At 39.4% G+C, this 18,820-nt stretch overlaps 1 protein-coding gene across 2 annotated transcripts in view; it reads left to right on the top strand.

Moving 5' to 3' along the window:
• Window positions 1–18,820, top strand: part of LOC131253300 (uncharacterized) — a 101,510-nt gene that overhangs the window by 66,344 nt on the left and 16,346 nt on the right. For both annotated transcript variants that reach the window (XM_058254254.1, XM_058254263.1), the window contains exons 8-10: window positions 5,591–5,644; window positions 5,755–5,958; window positions 17,827–17,952. In XM_058254254.1, coding sequence (XP_058110237.1) covers window positions 5,591–5,644; window positions 5,755–5,958; window positions 17,827–17,952 — 384 coding nt within the window. The remainder of the gene's footprint in view (window positions 1–5,590; window positions 5,645–5,754; window positions 5,959–17,826; window positions 17,953–18,820) is intronic.

The raw sequence follows: 18,820 nt of genomic DNA, 5'->3' as shown, positions 1-18,820 counted from the left end.
CCAAAACGTTTCATCCCTAACAGCCAAGGCTGTTATGTGATATGGTCCAAAGTGGAGTGGGGTAGAAAAATGGAACCATAATGGCTGTTACGGACCCCATAACCGATACAAACTGTAACAGCTGTTACGGCCCTTGTGACGGAGAAGAAAACGAAAAAAAGAGAGAAAAAGAATACCTCTTCTTCTTCTGCTGCTGCGAATGCGGCAGCTGCTCTAGCTCTTCTTCTTCTTCCTCCAGCTGCCCTCTCTCTCTCTCTTTCCCAACTGCTCTAGCTCTTCTTCTTCTTCCTCCAGCTGCCCTCTCTCTCTCTCTCTCTCTTTCCCAACTGCTCTAGCTCTTCTTCTTCTTCCTCCAGCTGCCCTCTCTCTCTCTCTCTCTCTCTCTCTCTCTCTCTCTTCCAAGGAAGAGCATACACTTATCAGCTGTGGATGATCTTGATTTGATAGTTCTTGTTCACTGAAGACTGATATTTCAATAGAAACCTTGGAATGGAGTTCCTCTTGAAAGCAGTGGATAGCAAGGCTGCTCACCAAGGAAGAGTTTGAGGAAGTTTTTCTTTTTATCTTTCTTTTTTCTTTTTTCCTTCTGTTTTCCTATGGAAGAGATAAAGCATGGATCCGGATGACTCCACAACAGTTTTTTCACAAAACGTGTTGAGTTGTTTTGGTCTTCGAAGAGTTCTTCTCCAGGGCATGTTTCAACAATGGTGCAAACTCAACTTCTTCTTCTTTTTGAACGGTTTTGTAAACACAACTTTCATCCCTCTTATTCTGAAATCCAAAGGTGTAGAGGGGGTAAGCAATTTCTGGCCAATCACTCTCTTTGGGAGCTTATAGAAAACTGTAAGGGTTCTTGCAAACAACCTCTTGAAAAATGGCATCAGTTATCTCTTCTTAAATAGGGACTTTATCTTGAACGAATGCATTGACTCGAGGAAAAGAAGTGGCGTGCCCATGTTTTTATGTAAAGTGGATTTGGTGAAAGGATTAAAGCTTATGACTGTGTAGACTGGTCATTCATCCTGTATATGCAGCAAAATGGGTTTTATGTTAAGTCGGTGAGTTGGATTAAGGGCCATCTCACTGTCGTGTTTTTTGATTGTAACTAATTTTTCCCCAAAAGGCTTCTTTAAAAGTTCTAGATGCTAGAAGATAAATTTTGGTAGGTCTCCTCATTGCCCAAAAAATTCTTTGGTGCTTACAATGGTAGAGTGATCTTGGGTTCATTTCTTGAAGATTGATGTGGGGAAGTTGTTATGTTGAATGGGAATTTGTTGGCCACCTCTTCATCTATTGCAAGTGATTTAGCTACTCTGCAACTTCAAGGCACAGGATGCGTCCATTGGTACGAGTCATATTTCTGTTAGGCACATTGTTTAAGAATGTAATAAATAAAAAGAAGAAGATAAAATCAATGTTTTCAGTATCACCGATATATCCCACTATATATCTGTTATCCCACCTGAGCAATATGGAACCCAACTTTAATATCCATTTTCCATGGTATTGTGCAAATATCGTACGATATTGCGATATATTGTGGATATTGTGATACCTATGATATATTGTAATATCGTGCGATATATCCCTATTCCTTTATAAATTCTTAATGTATTGTGCGTTATATTGATATTGAGTGTAATATTGAAAGGGATAAAAGGAAACTGACGCTATTTTGTCTAGAAAATCTTCAAAAATTCACAAAAATTGTTTTTTTTTTTTTTTTGCAAAATAAAATAAAAAAATAAAAAAATTTCATATTACATTGTAGGGTGACTTCAACCTATCCGCTCTAGTTTATTGGAAAAAAATCTTTGAAATTTCTCCAAAATCGTTATCGGAAGCTTCTTGGGGTTATATTCTAAAAAGTGCGTATTTTTGAGTTTTGATTTGTTTTTTCAATTTTTATATCCTGTAAATAGTGTCAAATGGTAAGAAATCTATGATTCTTCATGTTTTGCATGAAAAATTATGGATTTGGTTATTCAATTTCGAGATTTAGGGGAGATGCGCCAAGTTGTGGAAAACTGGAGAAAAATTGAAATTTCCTAAATTTTTTCCAAATCGGTTGCATTGTGAGTGTCCAAACATGAAATCAAACATGCATATAACTTGATCTGCACATTCTTGGAAATTTGGAGATTTTTCGAAAAAATAACTTTTTAATTAAAAATGTTATATATATATATATATTCACAATCCACAAGTATATTTCTAGTTTTGTACTTCTTTGGTTTATGAACGTAATGCTTGTATTTCGATACATGTCTTCTTACATTTATAAATTTTAAGAATTGACTTTGAATATAGTTACATCAATTCAGCCAGACAATGCATAAATTAGGACCCTACGCAAAGGAAACCTATTATATGCAATTGCTTTTTGTGATTTTTTGATTTCTAAGTGTGTATTGGTGTCTTTTTTAACAATACCTGAAGTTTCATTGAAAAATTTGACCAATTTCCTAATGTTTCCCCATGTTTCCCAACAACAACAGTAAAGTATGCGATACAACTGATCTATCCTGTGTCATAACCAATATGTATCCATATCCCAAGGGTGCGATACATTACATGATAATGATTTGGAAAACATTGGATAAAACTAGTGGAAGAGATCGACAGTTTGTTAGTTTGTTCACCAAAAGGGAATTTTATTTGCGGCCAATGTTTTACATGGTGATGGAAACGTATGCAAGCATGATGACTCCTACTTGGTACTTCTCTTGGACATAGTGACCAACATACTCTATGTGCTTTGAGCTTCTCAAACACTGGAATGGAGGCAATCTTATTCGTGCTAGCATTGTCACCAAATGGAGTTGAAGAAATAATATTGATTCATTAGTTTGTTTTCTCTTTTCCCAACACATGGATTTGTGTCGGGCTTCCACATTTCATTTTGTAGCGGTGTGCTTCTGCTTTATGGCACTTTAGAAGACCTCTAGGGATGCTAAAAAACTTGTATTGCTGCACCTCCATCTCTATAGCTTGTACAATTCTATCTTGATTATAATAGAAGGGGATTCCAAAAAAGTGATTAAATGGATTAAAGATGGTTGATTCTCCTGGAGAACATCAAACATGATTGAAGAAGCCTCTGATATTGAATCATGCGACTTATAGAAACTTCACCATTGTGCTTGTTGCTCTTGGTGTTTTTCTGCCATGTGCACGGGTCAGCAAACTCGTAAGGGGTGCACAAGTTAGCTAAGGATGGCATGCATCAGAAAACATAAAAGATTTTGAATATGTGTGAGTGTGTAGAGCTGTCCTCGGTATCTTAATTATGGTTTTGGGTTTTAGCAATAGTTTGTGTTTTCAATTTCCGTGTTTCTGTTGCTTTTATCTTCCTTTTTTTTTTTTTTTCATTTTCTTTGAATAAATATTACCCATTCATCAAAAAAAAAAAAAAAAAAGAAAAAAAGAGGAAGAAAAAGAAAAAGAAAAAAAAGAAAAGGAAAAAAGAAAAGAAAAAAGAAAAGAGAAGAGGAGAAAAGCTTCTATGAATCACATGATTCATCAACTGTACGACTATGATGGTTCTTTGATGGAGGTTCACCAGGTATATTAATACAATGTACATTAGTTTAGTAGCTCATGAAGGTGCAATTATTGACTGACAATTTGGAAAACATGGGTGATGTCCGTACTTCCTGGCGTGGCTGTGAAATAGACCAATACATCTAGTAGGATGTCCCCTTATAAAAGTTCAAGGTCACTTTATTTAGATTTGAGCTCCTGTGGTGCTAGCATATTTACAATATGTCTGGCAATCGTACCGGTGTTTGAAATATCGGTGTCGTGTTATGTATCGCTTCCTTGGGATATAGATACGTATCGGTTATCGCAGGGGATATATCCTCTGTATCGGGTAATTTGTCGCACTTTTTGGGAGACATTGGGAAAATGGTTGAATTTTTCAATGAAATTTCAAGGATTGTTAAAAAAGACCTAAATGCACACTTTTAAACCATAACATCTCAAAAAAGAAGTGCACATGATAGGTTTCCTTTGTATAGGGTCTTAAGCTATGCGCTATCTAACTGAACTAATGCAACTATATTCAAATTGAATGCATAACATTTAGAGTGTTTGTGATGATCATTTCATCAAATACTCGTAAATATTTCAAAATTAGTCTCAATTGACAGCTGATTGAAGGGAAATTTTGAAAAAAAAAATTTAATAGTTTTTTTCTTAAAAATGATTTTTAGTTTTTGAAAATTGATGAGGACTTAACAAATCAGTAGACCAGCCCTCAAACATGCTTGATTTCATGTTTGGAGTGCAACATTGCGAGCAATTTGGGAAATTTCAAAATTTCCCTAATTTTCCCCAAATCAGACCACCTACACCTAAATTTCGAAATTAGAGTGTATGCGATGATCATTTCATCAAATACTCCTAAATATTTTGAAATTAGTCTCAATTGATAGCTGGTTGAAAGAAAATTTCGAAAAAAAAGCATGGATAACATGAGGAACCAATGGATATCGATATCAAAGCTCCAAATCCATGATTTTTCATGCAAAACATGAAGAACCAATGGATTTATAACCATTTGATACTGATTTAACATAATTTCAACAAAAAAAGGGATCGGAAGTTGAAAATGCTCACTGGATCGAACATGTGGGATATATCAGCACTACCTGTGCATTTCGTATTGCACATGTGGTATACAAGATATATCATGGGATATATTGGTCGATATTGTCGATATTTAAAACATTGCATACCACTTTTGTCTGCTTTTTGATGCCATGGAACATACCCACAAAACTTTGGAGACCTTAACACAGTATTTTATCCCCCCAGATCCTTTTGCAAATCTGTTTCTGGAGCTGGATTTCAAGAGAATCAATGCCCATGATATCATCACTATGAATTGGTATATTGACAACATGCAGAAGTAAGATAACCATGCCAGATAAGGATGTCTCTGTGAATAGAGAGTCATCAGATGAACTTTTGTCCAATGCGAGCATCTACCAACCTGCTAGTTTGAACTTTTGAAACCATGCCCTGGGTGCTTGTTTAACCCACACAACATTTCTTTAACAGATCAACATTGTCTGACTTCGAGAAAATGATACCCTGGAGGAGTTTATGTGGCTTCAGTCACACCTGTCTGTAGATATCTGATTCTGCGTAGGGGACGCATTCTTCACATCCATCTCAATTAGTTCCTGCTGTTTTGAGAAAGCACTAGTCACAAGTTGAGATGGGGATCATCTTGTATACAGGCGCATGTCTCCTCGTGGTCTATCCTGTACAATTTTGCAGCCCTGAGCTACCAATCACGCCTTGTATAGCTTCAAGTTTGATGGTGTGGACTTTTTACATCTGCGACAGAACTTCATGCATTTTTTTTTTTTTAATTGTAAATATGAATGATTTTTTTTCCTTCTACCATATTAATTTAAGGATTTGAGCTTTGTTGTGCTCGAAAACAAATGGAGAAAACCTTACAAAATTCAAGAATATTCTCTATTCAGATTATACTTATTCCCTTTCAGAGAGTAACTTTGTTTCTATTTTGTACTCATCTTGGCTAAGGAAAGCTCACTGAAACAGTTCATTGCAGTTTGAATGCAGAGAATTTAGAGAGTCAATTCTTGGCGTCATGCCACATCATTGGGTAATCATGAACTTAATCTCTCTCTCTCTCTCTCTCTCTCTCTCTCTCTCTCTCTCTTCGAGTTTGTGTGTGGGTGGTGTTAATTGATTATGCAAACTCTTTATAATCAGGAGAGGAGGGAAGATACCTCTTTTAAGCTGGCACATTTCAGAAGGCACAAAAGGAAAGTATTGAAGAAAACAACTGGGAAGAATCCAGCATACACTTATCATATGCCTGAGGAAAACCATGCTCCAGGGAAGGATTCAACTAATAAGATTCCAGATCTGATTGGAAAAGCTGCAAATTATGCGGGTTCAGCAAAATCCAAGAGGGTAAAATTAAGATTCCAAGATTCTATTATGTACAAATTCGATGTTCTTTGGTTATTTCACGTAGATAATATATTCTTGCATAATATCAACTGTTGGTATTTTTAGGATTGGAATGATAAGCAAGGACATTATATGATATTCGCTTTAAGCTGGGCTTCAAATTAACTTGAAGGATGCCTTATGATGTCCAATGTGATGGTGCACTGTGTTATTATTATCCACCATTCTTTCACATATATTTCTTGACATAATTACCTTCAGATGTTTCTACGTATCAACTCAGAACCAATCTCTCGATGCTTATCATTTATAAGCTTAATTGTCCGATCCTTCTAAAAAAGTGCTGCTCCCAGTTAGAATTCTGCTTTGGACTCACTCTCCCGCTCCTGTTTATACTCTTTTTTTTTTTTTTTTTTCTTTTTAAAATTTTTTTTTTTTTTTTTATAAATTTTTTTTTTTATAAATTTTATGAAATAGATATTTCCCTGTTCCTGCACCTGGATCTGTGGTTGCCTTGGTTCATGCTTCGTGCAATTGTAGTTCTAAGTAACAATGCACAAAAGCTTTATTACCAGCCTCTCTTCCATATCTAAATATTTCTTTGAATCAGCTGGGATTATAATATTTTATTACTATCTTTTTTCCCTGATAGATAACAATGATCAAAATTATTAAAAAAATGAGAAAAACATTCGAAAAGGGGCAAAAGCTGCCCCCACTTCAAGATTCCTATGTAGGGTGCCCTCACTCGCTATTCTGTTTATGATGATCTGTTTGTGACGGTTGGTGTCAAATATCACGTGTATTAGGGAAACAAATTCAATCATACTACATCTTGTGGATTAAAACATCGTGATTAATGTGTATACTCATAATGATGCACGGTTGACAGGCATCTCATTGGATTGTCCCTGTATTAGTGGTTTCTCTTGGTAAGGGGTTCACTATTTATTGAACCCATGTCTTGGAAACTTGTGCATGGACGTTAGTGTGGGGTAGTTCTATTTTGATCATTGTTCGGAGTATCCCTGATACTATCGAAATATCCCCGATAATATTCGTATCTCTAGCTCAGCGATATCGATAGCACTAGTAACGATACCGATAACACTGGTAGTCTTAGAAATTCTAGGTATTGGTGATGTATCGCCAAGTACCGCCAATGTATCAATATTGCCAATATATCGCCAATTTTTTCAACTGTGTAAATTCCAGGTGTTGCTTGTATTTCAACTATGTGCATTCCAGGCGTCACTTGTATCGCCAGTGTATTGACGATACTTCAGCAATATCGCTAATGTATTGATATCGCCAAAAAATTGTTTATTAAAAAAATTTCTATTCAAATTTTTTTGATGGGCACATGGTTGTATGCAATGTTCAAATTGTCGACGATAATATTGATCATATTGCTATATTTTCGTTATCGAAATATTTCCGTTCATAGGCAGGTGATCAAGCCGATGCACACATTGGTCATAATGTGGTTGGGTAAGGTATCGGCGGCGCACGTGAGAGGAATGTGGTTCGTCAAGTTCCATTCCCACCCGTGGATTGACGTGACCATCATGAACCGGATGAGCGGATCATGAAAAGCATGAAAATTGAGGCCCCTAGCTTCGATGGTTGCCTTGACCCAAAAGCCTTCATCGACTGGATGGTGGGCATGGACCACTATTTTGAGTGGTATGATATGTGCAACGACCAGCGGGTGAGGTTTGCAAAGATGAAGCTTGAGGGGCAAGCCAAAATGTTTTGGACAATCACGGAGAGGTGGATGGAAAGGGTAGGATAGGCTCCCATGACTCATTGGGGAGAGATGAAGGCGATCTTGAAGGAGAAGTATGTGCCATATACATACTGTTAGAGGCTGATGGACCAATGAGTTTCCCTACATCAAGAGACCATGTCTCTGGCTGATTACATCGCTAAATTTGAGGAGTTTATGATGCGGTGTGAAAGTGAGGAGAACCCGTTGAGCATACTGTCTCGTTTTCGAATGGGCCTCTGATCGGAAATAAGACAAGGTTTCCATCTCCGCCATATTACTACCCTAGAGGAAGGGTATCAGGCGGCCCAGGAGATTGAGTTGTATTCTTGACCACAGTATGGAGGGGGGCTTGATTCCCGTACTTCTTCTGCCAAGACTAATAGCCAGGCCAACAAATCCAATTTTGGGAACCAAACCAAAACTCAGGGGTCTCAGCCTAACCCTAGAGATGTGAAAGGAAAGGGTATAGCTGGTCCTAGCTCTAGGGGTAATAACTCCGTATAGTGTTATAACTGTTAAGGATTCGAGCATTTTGCAAGTCAATGCCAAAGGGTAAGACCCTTCTCCTTGACGAGTGTGAAGAGTACGACGATCAAGGTGATCAGGAAGAAGTGGTGTACCAGCCCGAGACTGTCCCTTGTGATGAGGATTATGATGAGGGAGAGGACACGCCATTGGCTGTTGTTCGTTGCGCCATAGCATGCCCTAAAGTTAACGATGATTGGCGTCAAGCTACGATTTTTTTCACCTATGCAAAATGTGGGAATAAGGCTTATAAGGTAATAGTAGATAGTGGTAGTTGTTCGAATGTTGTTTCCACTAGAGCCGTAGAGTGACTGGGGTTGAAGCCTGAGCCCCACCTTTAGCCTTTTAAGGTGTCTTGGGTTGATGTGACCTTGGTGGCAGTCACCCAGCGGTGTCTTGTGCCTATTTAGTTTGACCTATACACTGACTCGTTGTGGTGTAATGTCATGCTTATGGATATTGGACACATCATTTTGGGCTGACCTTGGCTTTTTGACCGTGATGTTACGATCTAGGGTCGCTCAAATGTATGTAACTTTGTCCACCAAGGCAAGAAGGTTGTATTGGTCCCCTCGCCCCTTAAGGGTCCAAGTCAGAAGAAGAATGAAGGACAATCAAATGGGCCAAAGGAGGGCACAAGGTCATAGTCTAAGTCTCTTCACATTATTACCGCTAGAGAATTTGAGTGGGAGACTACGACTAGTTCTGAGGTGTATGCCCTAGTGGCCAGAGAGGCCACCCCAGAGGTCAACGTAGAGAGGCCACAGGAGGCTAGTCCATTGTTAGATGAGTTCGGGGATGTTTTCCTTGAGGATTTACCGGACACACTCCCACCAATGTGAGACATTCAACATGCCATTGATCTCGTACCGGGGGCCACTCTACTGAACCTTCCCAACTATCGGATGAACCCAGCAGAACACACAGAATTAAAGATGCAGGTGGATGAACTTCTACGAAAGGGTTTTATCCAGGAGAGAGTCCGTGCGCAGTGCCCACGCTTCTCACACCAAAGAAAGATGGCACTTGGCGCATGTGTATGGATAGTCGCGCCATCAACAGGATTACCGTTAAGTGCCGGTTTCCCATACCGCGACTTGACGATGTGCTTGATATGATGGCTGCCGCTAAAATATTCTCTAAGATTGACTTCAAGAGCGGGTATCACCAAATCTGCATTCGCCCGGGTGATGAGTGGAAGACAACCTTCAAGATGAAGGACGGGCTATATGAGTGGCTAGTCATGCATTTTGGCTTGACTAATGCCCTGAGTACATTTATACGAGTGATGACCCAAGTGTTGAGACCTTTCATCGGAAAGTTCCTACTAGCATATTTCGATGATATTCTCATCTATAGTTTTACTAAGGAAATACATCTCAACCACTTGAGGCAAGTCTATAGGATTTTAAGGGCAGAGAAGTTGCATGCAAACCTTAAGAAGTGCACGTTCATGTTTGATATGGTTGTCTTCTTAGGGTTTGTTGTGTCTAGAGATGGTATGTCTGCCGATCCTGAGAAAATCAGGGCGATAGTGGAATGGCCTGAACCACAGAATATTCACGAAGTCCGTAGCTTTCATGGCTTAGCGACTTTTTATAGACGGTTCATTAGAGGATTCAACTCCATTATGGCTCCCATTACTGACCGCATAAAAAAAGGAGAGTTTAAATGGACCAAAGCTGCCTCTAGGGCATTCAAGGAGATCAAGGGCAAGATGACAGAGGCTCCTGTCATGTGACTTCCCGACTTTTCTAAAGTCTTTGAAGTTGCGTGTGACGCCTCTGGAGTGGGTATAAGTGGTGTGCTCAGTCAGGAGGGACATCCCGTTACATTCTTTAATGAGAAGTTAAATGATGGAAGGTAATGTTATTCCACCCATGACAAAGAGTTCCATGCGATAGTGCAATCCTTGCGGCATTGGCGACACTATCTATTACCGCAAGAATTTGTCTTGTTTTTCTGACCACGAGGCCTTGCGTTATCTTGGCTCTCAGAAGAAGTTGAACCCCATGCATGCTAAATGGGTTGAATTTCTTCAAGAGTATACATTTGTGCTCAAGCACAAGGCTGGAGTCGAGAACAAACCCGTGGATGCCCTCAGTTGGAAGGTGGCGACACTCCAGTCCCTGCACGTGGTTATAGGGTTTGAGCGTATGAGAGAGGAGTACCTGTCGTGTCCAGACTTTGGAGCCTTGTACGCGTATCTTGTGGAGGGATAGATTGGGAACGATCGAAGGTTTGCCTTGAGTGATGGGTATTTGTTTAGAGGCGATAGGCTCTGTATACCTCGCACTTCCCTCCGAGATTTTTTAGTTTGGGAGTTACATGCGGGAGGGATCGCAGGTCATTTTGGTCGTGACAAAACCATCGCACTTGTGGAGGATCGTTTCTATTGGCCAAGTCTCAAGTGAGACGTGGCTAGGATCATTGGGCAGTGTCGTACTTGTCACCTGGCAAAGCAAAAGAAGTAGAACACATGATTATATACACCTTTGCCAGTACCACATGCTCTGTGGCAGGACCTTAGTATGGATTTTGTGCTCGGATTACCACGGACTATCAGGAAGCATGACTCCATCTTTGTGGTTGTGGATTGATTTTCAAAGATGGCCCATTTCATTCCTTGCTCAAAGACATCTGATGCCTCTCATGTTGCCAGGATTTTTTTGATGAGGTTGTTTGTTTACGTGGGTTGCCTACGACCATAGTGTCCAACCGTGATGTAAAGTTTATGAGTTACTTTTGAAAGACACTATAGCACATTATGGGCACATGACTCTTGTTTTCGTCGGCCTATCATCCACAGACTGATGGGCAAACAAAGGTCATGAATCGTCGTAGTTTGAGGAATTTGTTGCGGTGTCTGGTAGGTGAGCATATTAGGACATGGGATGCAGTCTTATCCTGGCAGAGTTTGCATATAATTCATTAGTCAATAGGTCTATAGGCATGAGTCCATTCGAGGCCATCTATGGCTACACCCCTAGGAAGCCTGTAAGATCAACATGTAGATCTTATTCCCTTGTCAGTATCTCGTCGTCTTTCTGAGTCAGTATCATCATTTGCGTATTTCATCCATGAATTGCATGCTGAAATTAGACGCAGGATCAATGCGAGTAATGAAAATTACAAACTTCATGTTGATTCACATCATAGACAACATGAGTTAAATGTAGGTGACTATGTGATGATCCGACTTAGGCTTGAACGGTTTCCTTCGGGTATTGTTAAGAAATTACAAGCATGCAGCGCAGGACCTTACAAAATCCTTAAGAGAATGGGTCCCAATGCGTAAATGATAGATCTTCCTTTAGACATGGGTATCAGTTCGACATTTAATGTGGAGGATTTGGTGTCTTGCCCAAATCCTCACTTCAGTTCCCCTATTGACTGTTACCTTGTCCCATATCCCCCCTATGATTCTTGGCCCCACTCTAACCCATGTTCCTAGCCTCTACCGCCTATTCCATCAGCACCTGAACGGAAGGAGAAGGTATAGATGATTTTGGATGAGCAGGTGGTTTCCACTCACCATGGTGGATATCAGAAGTTTCCAGTCAAATGGAAGAATCGACCTACATCTGACAACACTTGGGTTACAGAGATTGAGCTATAGCAGATAGATCTAGATATTTTCGAATAGTACTGGAGCTTTATTTCGCTAGAGGCGAATTCTTCCGACCCGGGGAGAAGTGATGCGGCATCACACCACCACTCCGTACATATCAGAGACATAGGTGTCGACAGGCTACATTGGCACTTTCACTTTGGCTAGGCGACTAATGGTGATCACCAGTGGTCATCAGCGAGCATTAGAACAACATGGATGGCATGGATCATATTTGGAGATCATCTCACCATTGATTGCGGTATACATGATTGTCCATCCTTCGGATTGTCTTGTGTCCCATCATGGGGCCATCCGATGGTTGGATTATGTTGGACCACTTTGTCTGTTAGTTCTTTTATGTTACTTGATGATATGGACATTTTAGTTTGTGATTGGACTTTTGGGAGGGTAGATTAGACTTTTTATTTTTTAGGACATAATGGGTATTTTTGCTTTTGTTACTAAAAGACTAGAATTGTCATTTGAACCAATTTTTGCTATAAAATAAAGCAAGAGGGGACGTCCAGCCTTAATTGTGAATTTGGAGAAATTTCTGAGGAGGCCTCGTAGAGATCCTTTCTTCCTTTCATCTTCCTTCATCGTTGTGAAGGCTAGATCTTTGGATGGAAGCGTAGAGGGTGTGAAGCCACTCTATCCTTCGTCCCTAAGATCCTTTCTCTTTCATTTTATGCTTGATGGTTTGTAGGTGGTAGATTCCTTTGAATCTTCAAATCCAAAAAGGTAAGATTTTATCTTTCATTGTCCTCTCTAGATTGATTTTTTTTTTTTATTTAAAATTTTTAAAACCTGATCCTAAGGGCCACCTCAGTCCTTTCTCATTATTATTGAACCCGACTCATGCGTGGATTTCAAAATTTCACCTATTGAGCCCGGATTATTCCTATGCTAGTAGGAAGATCTTTATCTTCCTTGGGCCCTATTTTCCAAGCGTTTTGTTTGGTCAAAGGGTTGATGACTGTGATTTGGCCTTAGATCATACCCGTCATCTCTTGGGCTTCACGTTGTTTGCATGTGCATCACATTTAGCTTGGTGATTTTCTTTTATATAACTTTGATTTTATATTAGATCTCAGTCACATAGCTGGATTTGCATCATTCTACATCACTAAATTTTGTAGTTGAAACTATCGGCATGTTAGTGGAATCATTTGTCAAATAGGGGTCATATCACTCAAAGGCAATCCTCTAAAACCTTTCGGTTCATTTTATATCATTGTTTAAATGCTCGAGCAGTTTCTGTCATCGGATAGAGAAGTTGTCGAGGAAGTTCCTTTGGAGAGGGATGGAAGTCCGGAAAAAGTTCCATTTGGTGGATTGGAAAGAGGTGTGTAAAAGCAGGAGGATATAGGCTTGGGTATTAGGAATTTGAAGGTAATGAATTGTGCGTTGTTCGGGAAGTGATTGTAGAGGTTTGGGTGTGAAGAGAATCTGCCATGGAAAAGTGTAATTATTGGGAAATATGGTGTTAAAGAGGGATGATGGTTTAAAGAATCATCTCTCTATAGGACATCAGGGGTGTGAAAGCGAGTAATGTGGTTGTAGGAGGATTTTAAAAAAGGAGTTCCTTTTGACGTGGGAGATGGATCTAGAATAAAATTTTGGGAAGATCCGTGGCGTGGAGGGATCCCTATTGTGCAAGCTTATTATTGCATCGATTGCATCTTATTAAACAAGAATGCTAGTGTTTCAACTTGTTTCAGTTAGGACGAAAGGGTTCGGTTTTGTGTTCTAGCTTTCCATTAGAAATTTTGGATGTGGAAATAGAAGAATTCGCCCGGCTCCAGGAAAGGATGCAACTGTGTGCTCTTTATCCAGACAAGAAAGATGCTATTATTTGGAATTATGAATCAAAATGTGCCTTGTTGGTTAGATCCTACAAGAAGCTTCAAAGGAAGGAGATTCCATAGGAAGACCAGAAGCTCAAATCTGGTGTTTCCTCGGTGCCCCAAAGGTGGTATCATTTTGATGGATATAGTAAAAGGAAAGTTGCTCACCATGATTAGCTCCATAAATCTATAAAAGAAATATGATAATCACAAATGCATGCATTGTGTTTGGGGGCAAAGGAGATGTAATCACCTCTTAATGGCAGCTGCAATTTGGAGTGTGTTGGGGATGTTTGGGGTGACATGCGTGATGCCGGGGCTATTTCAAGTGCTTCTTCTTGTATGTAAGGGTCAATCTTTTTACCAAAAAAAGAAAAAAAAAAGAAAAAAAAGAAAAAAAAAGAAAAGAGGATGACGCTTTGGAGATTGGGTTACTTGGCATTGATTTGGATAACAATGAATGAAAGAAATAACAGAATTTCCAGTAAGTCAGAATAGTGGTAAGGATGGTCCACAGAGTCAAAGGTCTTATTGTGGAGTGGGCATCTGTGAATGATCTAGGGTTCAATCCTTGGTGTTACCTTTCAAAAGGAAAAAGGGAAATAAAAGAAACAGAATTGATATGATTAAATGGAAATGTGCTGAATGTTTTAAATATCGATGTTATCGGCCTATATATCCCATGATATATCTTGCATCCCACTTATGCGATACAAAATGCACAGTAGTGCTGATATATCCCACTTTTCCGATCCAGTGAGCATTTTCAATCTCCGATCCCCCCCCCCCCCCCTTTTCTGTTGAAATTATGTTAAAACAGTGTCAAATGTTTGGAAATCCATTAGTTTATCATGTTTTGCATTAAAAATCATGGAGTTGGAGCTTTGATTTTGATATCCATTGGTTCTTCGTATTTTCCATTTTTTTTGTTTTTTTGAAAATTTCCTTCAAACAACTGTCAATTGAGACTAATTTCGAAGTATTTAGGAGCATTCCATGAAACGATCATCATATACACTCAAATTTCGAAATTTGAGTATAGATGGTCTGATTTGGGAAATATTCAAAAATTTCCCAATTTCTCCTAAATTGCTTGCATTGTTGTATTCCAAACATGAAATGAAGCATGTATAAGGGCTGACCTACTAATTTGTTATGTCCTTGTCAATTTTCAGAAAATAAAAATCACTTTTTAATTAAAAATTAATAAAAAATATTAAAAAATATATATTTTTTTTTCCAAAATTTCGCTTCAACCAACTGTCAATTGAGACCAATTTTGAAGTATTTAGGAGTGTTTGATGAAATGATCATCGCATACACTCTAAATGTTGTGCATTCAATTTGAATATAGTTGCATTAGTTCAGTTAGACATCGTATAGCTTAGGACCCTATACAAAGGAAACCTATTATGTACACTTCTTTTTTAAGATGTTATGATTTAAAAGTGTGTATTAGGGTGAGGCAGGACATGAAATTCGAATATGATGTGCAAGATTTTCAGGCTTTAGATCATGTTAGTTTAAAAGCAATTACACAAAATTCCATATCCCACACAGAAGTTCAAGCATTCAATCAAGCGGAATCTATGCAGGCCCAAGCCTACACAAGCTAGGGCTGGATGAATCAAAATTATAGACCAAACAATAATCAGAGGTGGGTAAATTCATCCACACATGCACATAAATAATTATCCAATCCAAGGGATTCACAGATTTCAATTCGGAGAGCCCTAAGGTTGAAGAAAGGGCATAAAATTGGGGATTTAAGTAATTTAGGGTTAGGGTTAGGGATTAGGGGTGAAAGAGAGGAGAGACGAGCCAGAAAAGCATCACACGCGTGGACAGCGGAGAAGGCCTAGATGCACGTGCGCTGGAGGTGTCCCGCACGTGTGTGGGGCCCACAAATCGGAGAACGACTACCTTGGCCCTGGTCGGCTAGGGGTGGCCACAAAACCTCCAAATTTCAGCCTGATCCTATGCACGGTCTGTGCGTGGTGCTCCGCCGAAGTTTCAGCCCTCATGCAGGGTGAAGTTCTGAAAATTTGCTGTAGAGAGAAAAACGGCTGTAATAGAGGATGGATTTGAAGCGTAGATGATTGTAGGAGAAGAGAAATATGAATGGTAGAAGGTGCGGGCGAATCGGGATAGGTGTGGCTTCGCACCACGGTAGTCAGCCCTTCGAGGAAAGGAGATTTCATACCCAATTGAATCTCTACAACTCAGAAATTTAGAGGAGCAGAAAAACGTAGAAATTTTATTAACCTTCAATAAGAAAAAAGACTACAAGGGGTGCCTATTTATAATAAAACCCTATACCCCAAAAACCCGTGCCATGTGCGCAACCTAGACGAAGTAATAAAAAATAACAACTAATCAAAGCAATCTAAACTGTCCATGATATTCCTAATAACAATAATAAGCAAAATCCAAAGTACTAGATTAATTAGAATAGTGGGCCACGATCATGAGAACCCATGGTGGGATCCACATAACTATCGGGTCCACTCCAACGAACCAAAACATAGTCCTCTAACTAGGAGGCCCTCCTTGGACGTCGTCATCGATCCAGATCGATGGTGGGGCCCTCCTCGCCTTGGGGGGGGGGGGGGGGTGCGTGATGTCCCCATCATAGGGTTTTTTTTTTTCATTGAAAAATTCAACCATTTTCCCAATGTTTCCCCATGTTTCCCAAAAAGTTGATAAATCACTCGATACAAACAATGTATCCCGTGTGATAATTGATGCGTATCTGTAGCCCAAGGGTGCAATACTTAACGTGATATCGATATTTTGAACACTGTTGACTACAACGTACTTGATGGCCTTATATAAGCAAAAGAGGCCCTATACTCTTACTCTAACTCAAACTAGGAAACTTTTATGAAATAGTAAAAATTATTGCAAATAGTAGAGGATGTCTAATCCTACCCATACTCATAAACAACCCTTAGATGACTAAAACAAAGACTTGGGATTACAACTGAGAGTCTTAAAACACTAAAAATAGAAAAACTGTAACTCATTAAAAATGACAAGTTCTAACTTTGGAATCAAATTTGACCCCTAAAACGATTGAATTTTGCGAAGTCATTCGGGGGCTCGTCGGTAGCTTTCCAATGACATATTATACACACGAATCTGATAACTGGTTGCAAAGTTATGACAGTTGGAAGCCATGCGTATGTAGGTTGTTTTCACCCTAGATCAAGCTTTTCTGCCTGATTTCTATCGATCCTGCCTATCCATGAAGTCATCCTCAACCTGTTCTACATCAGAAAACGCCTGATTGAAGTTGAAAGAATTGAAAACTTGTGAAAGGAAGGTGGGAAGGACAAATGGGAGACTGCACAATAATCCAGGCTGGATTATTCAAGCATCAGTTCTTGTGAGATCTGTAAAGGGACATGTGAGACACTATGAAGTCTGTGCTGAGATGAATTTGCGGGTAGATCACTTCTATTGTTCCATCCATTGTTTACAGTAGGGACCTATTTAATTGCTGTGAATTCCTGTTTCTGCTGCTATTTCTATTATTTTGGAGAGTTTGGAGGTTCTCGTCTTTATCAGTAGAGAGCTATTGCTTCTGGAGATTTTCGAGGTTGTGTTGTCGATCTGCACTCTCGAGTTGCATTTGGTTCGCTAAATCCATTCCATCAAGATAGACTTCGTTTTGTCCCAGGGGAGAAATTAGTGTTTCTACCTGTTGCTTTTGTTCAGCTCCTCTCTGAACTGTTGGTCATGCTTGAGAACTGAAGGTGCTTGTGGAAGTTGGATTTTGATTTTCTAATTGTAATTATACTTTCTGTTGCCTTGCACAATACCAAGTTGAAATTACATCATTGTTAATTCAGATTAGTATTGCTCTTTTCTACGAACTTTGTAAGCCTACTATATTGCATGTTGATGAAGGTGAACCTTTGCATCTGTGGTGATGGCCTCAAGTTTATAATGTTGAGGTCAGAGGTTCACACTTTGCCCTTTCCTATCCCAAAAAATATAGTGCAAGCCATTGCTCATGATTTATATGTGCAATTTTCATATGCCTGTAGATTAATTTGGATTTGCCAATACTTTTCAGTTCTCACAACTTGCTTATTTTATTAATGCAGAGGTTACCTTATGTTCCGACAATTACAAATCATACTCAACTTTGGTGGGTTCCTAATGTGATTGTGGCGCATGAAAAAGAAGGCATAGAGGCTGTTCATTTGGCCTCTGGTCGCACTATTTGTAAGGTAAAAAAGACAACATTTTCAATTAGTTATTTTACTAGCTTATCTATTTTCTAAATGAGTTGAGTTTGTCTGGAAAAATATCACGCCATTAGAGGGGACTGTTGAAACCTTCGTTCTTGCTGTTATTTAAACAAGAGTGGATCTTCTTGCTTATGAGGCTGTTGTGTTCACACCATTGGAGATTTCAGACCGTTATCCTTTATGTAGCTTGAGGAAATGTTTTTCTGTTTGTTAATTGCTGAAGGTGGTTTTATGCCTTGCTCCTTGATAAGCATTCTGATAGAATAAAAGCGATTTCACACTCCACTTAGGATTTAGACTTTGACATGTGAAGCATATTGGAATCAAAAGCAAAGTAAATTCTGATTTTAGGCAAAAGAGAAGAAGAGAACAAATGGACAATAAAGAGAAAATGATCAGCCCCCTACCTCTCTTTTGCCAACGGAGGAAGAAGATGATAGCCACATTCATCCTTCTAGAAGCTTTGGCCTCCCTAGTCTCTCACTCCCAAACCCAAACATTCAAATCTCTGGAGAAGGACAACAGAGCCTTCTTATGCTCCCCATAAACCCTAGCACTGAAGTGAAGATAATGGTGAATTAGGGCTATCCGTTGGGCATGGGATCCTTGTGGGGTTCATGTGGATTCCAATGTTGGTTGATGTCCAAAGTGCCTCTCAATAACTAAGGGATCCATCACTTCCTTTATGTTGTAAGAGGGGTCTTTTAGGCATTTCTGGACCCATATTGCTGCACACATTACACCTATCCCTCTACCCATCCACTACCTTCTATCAAGCAGGCCCAAGCATCACATTTGGGCGCACTATATGCTCATCCAGAGCAAGCAGCCATCAACATCTTTTCAA

Source organism: Magnolia sinica, chromosome 1 (genome assembly GCF_029962835.1).
Source record: "Magnolia sinica isolate HGM2019 chromosome 1, MsV1, whole genome shotgun sequence".
NCBI lineage: Eukaryota > Viridiplantae > Streptophyta > Magnoliopsida > Magnoliales > Magnoliaceae > Magnolia > Magnolia sinica.
Note: the sequence above shows the minus strand (reverse complement) of the source record. Positions and strands in the feature narration are given on the sequence as shown.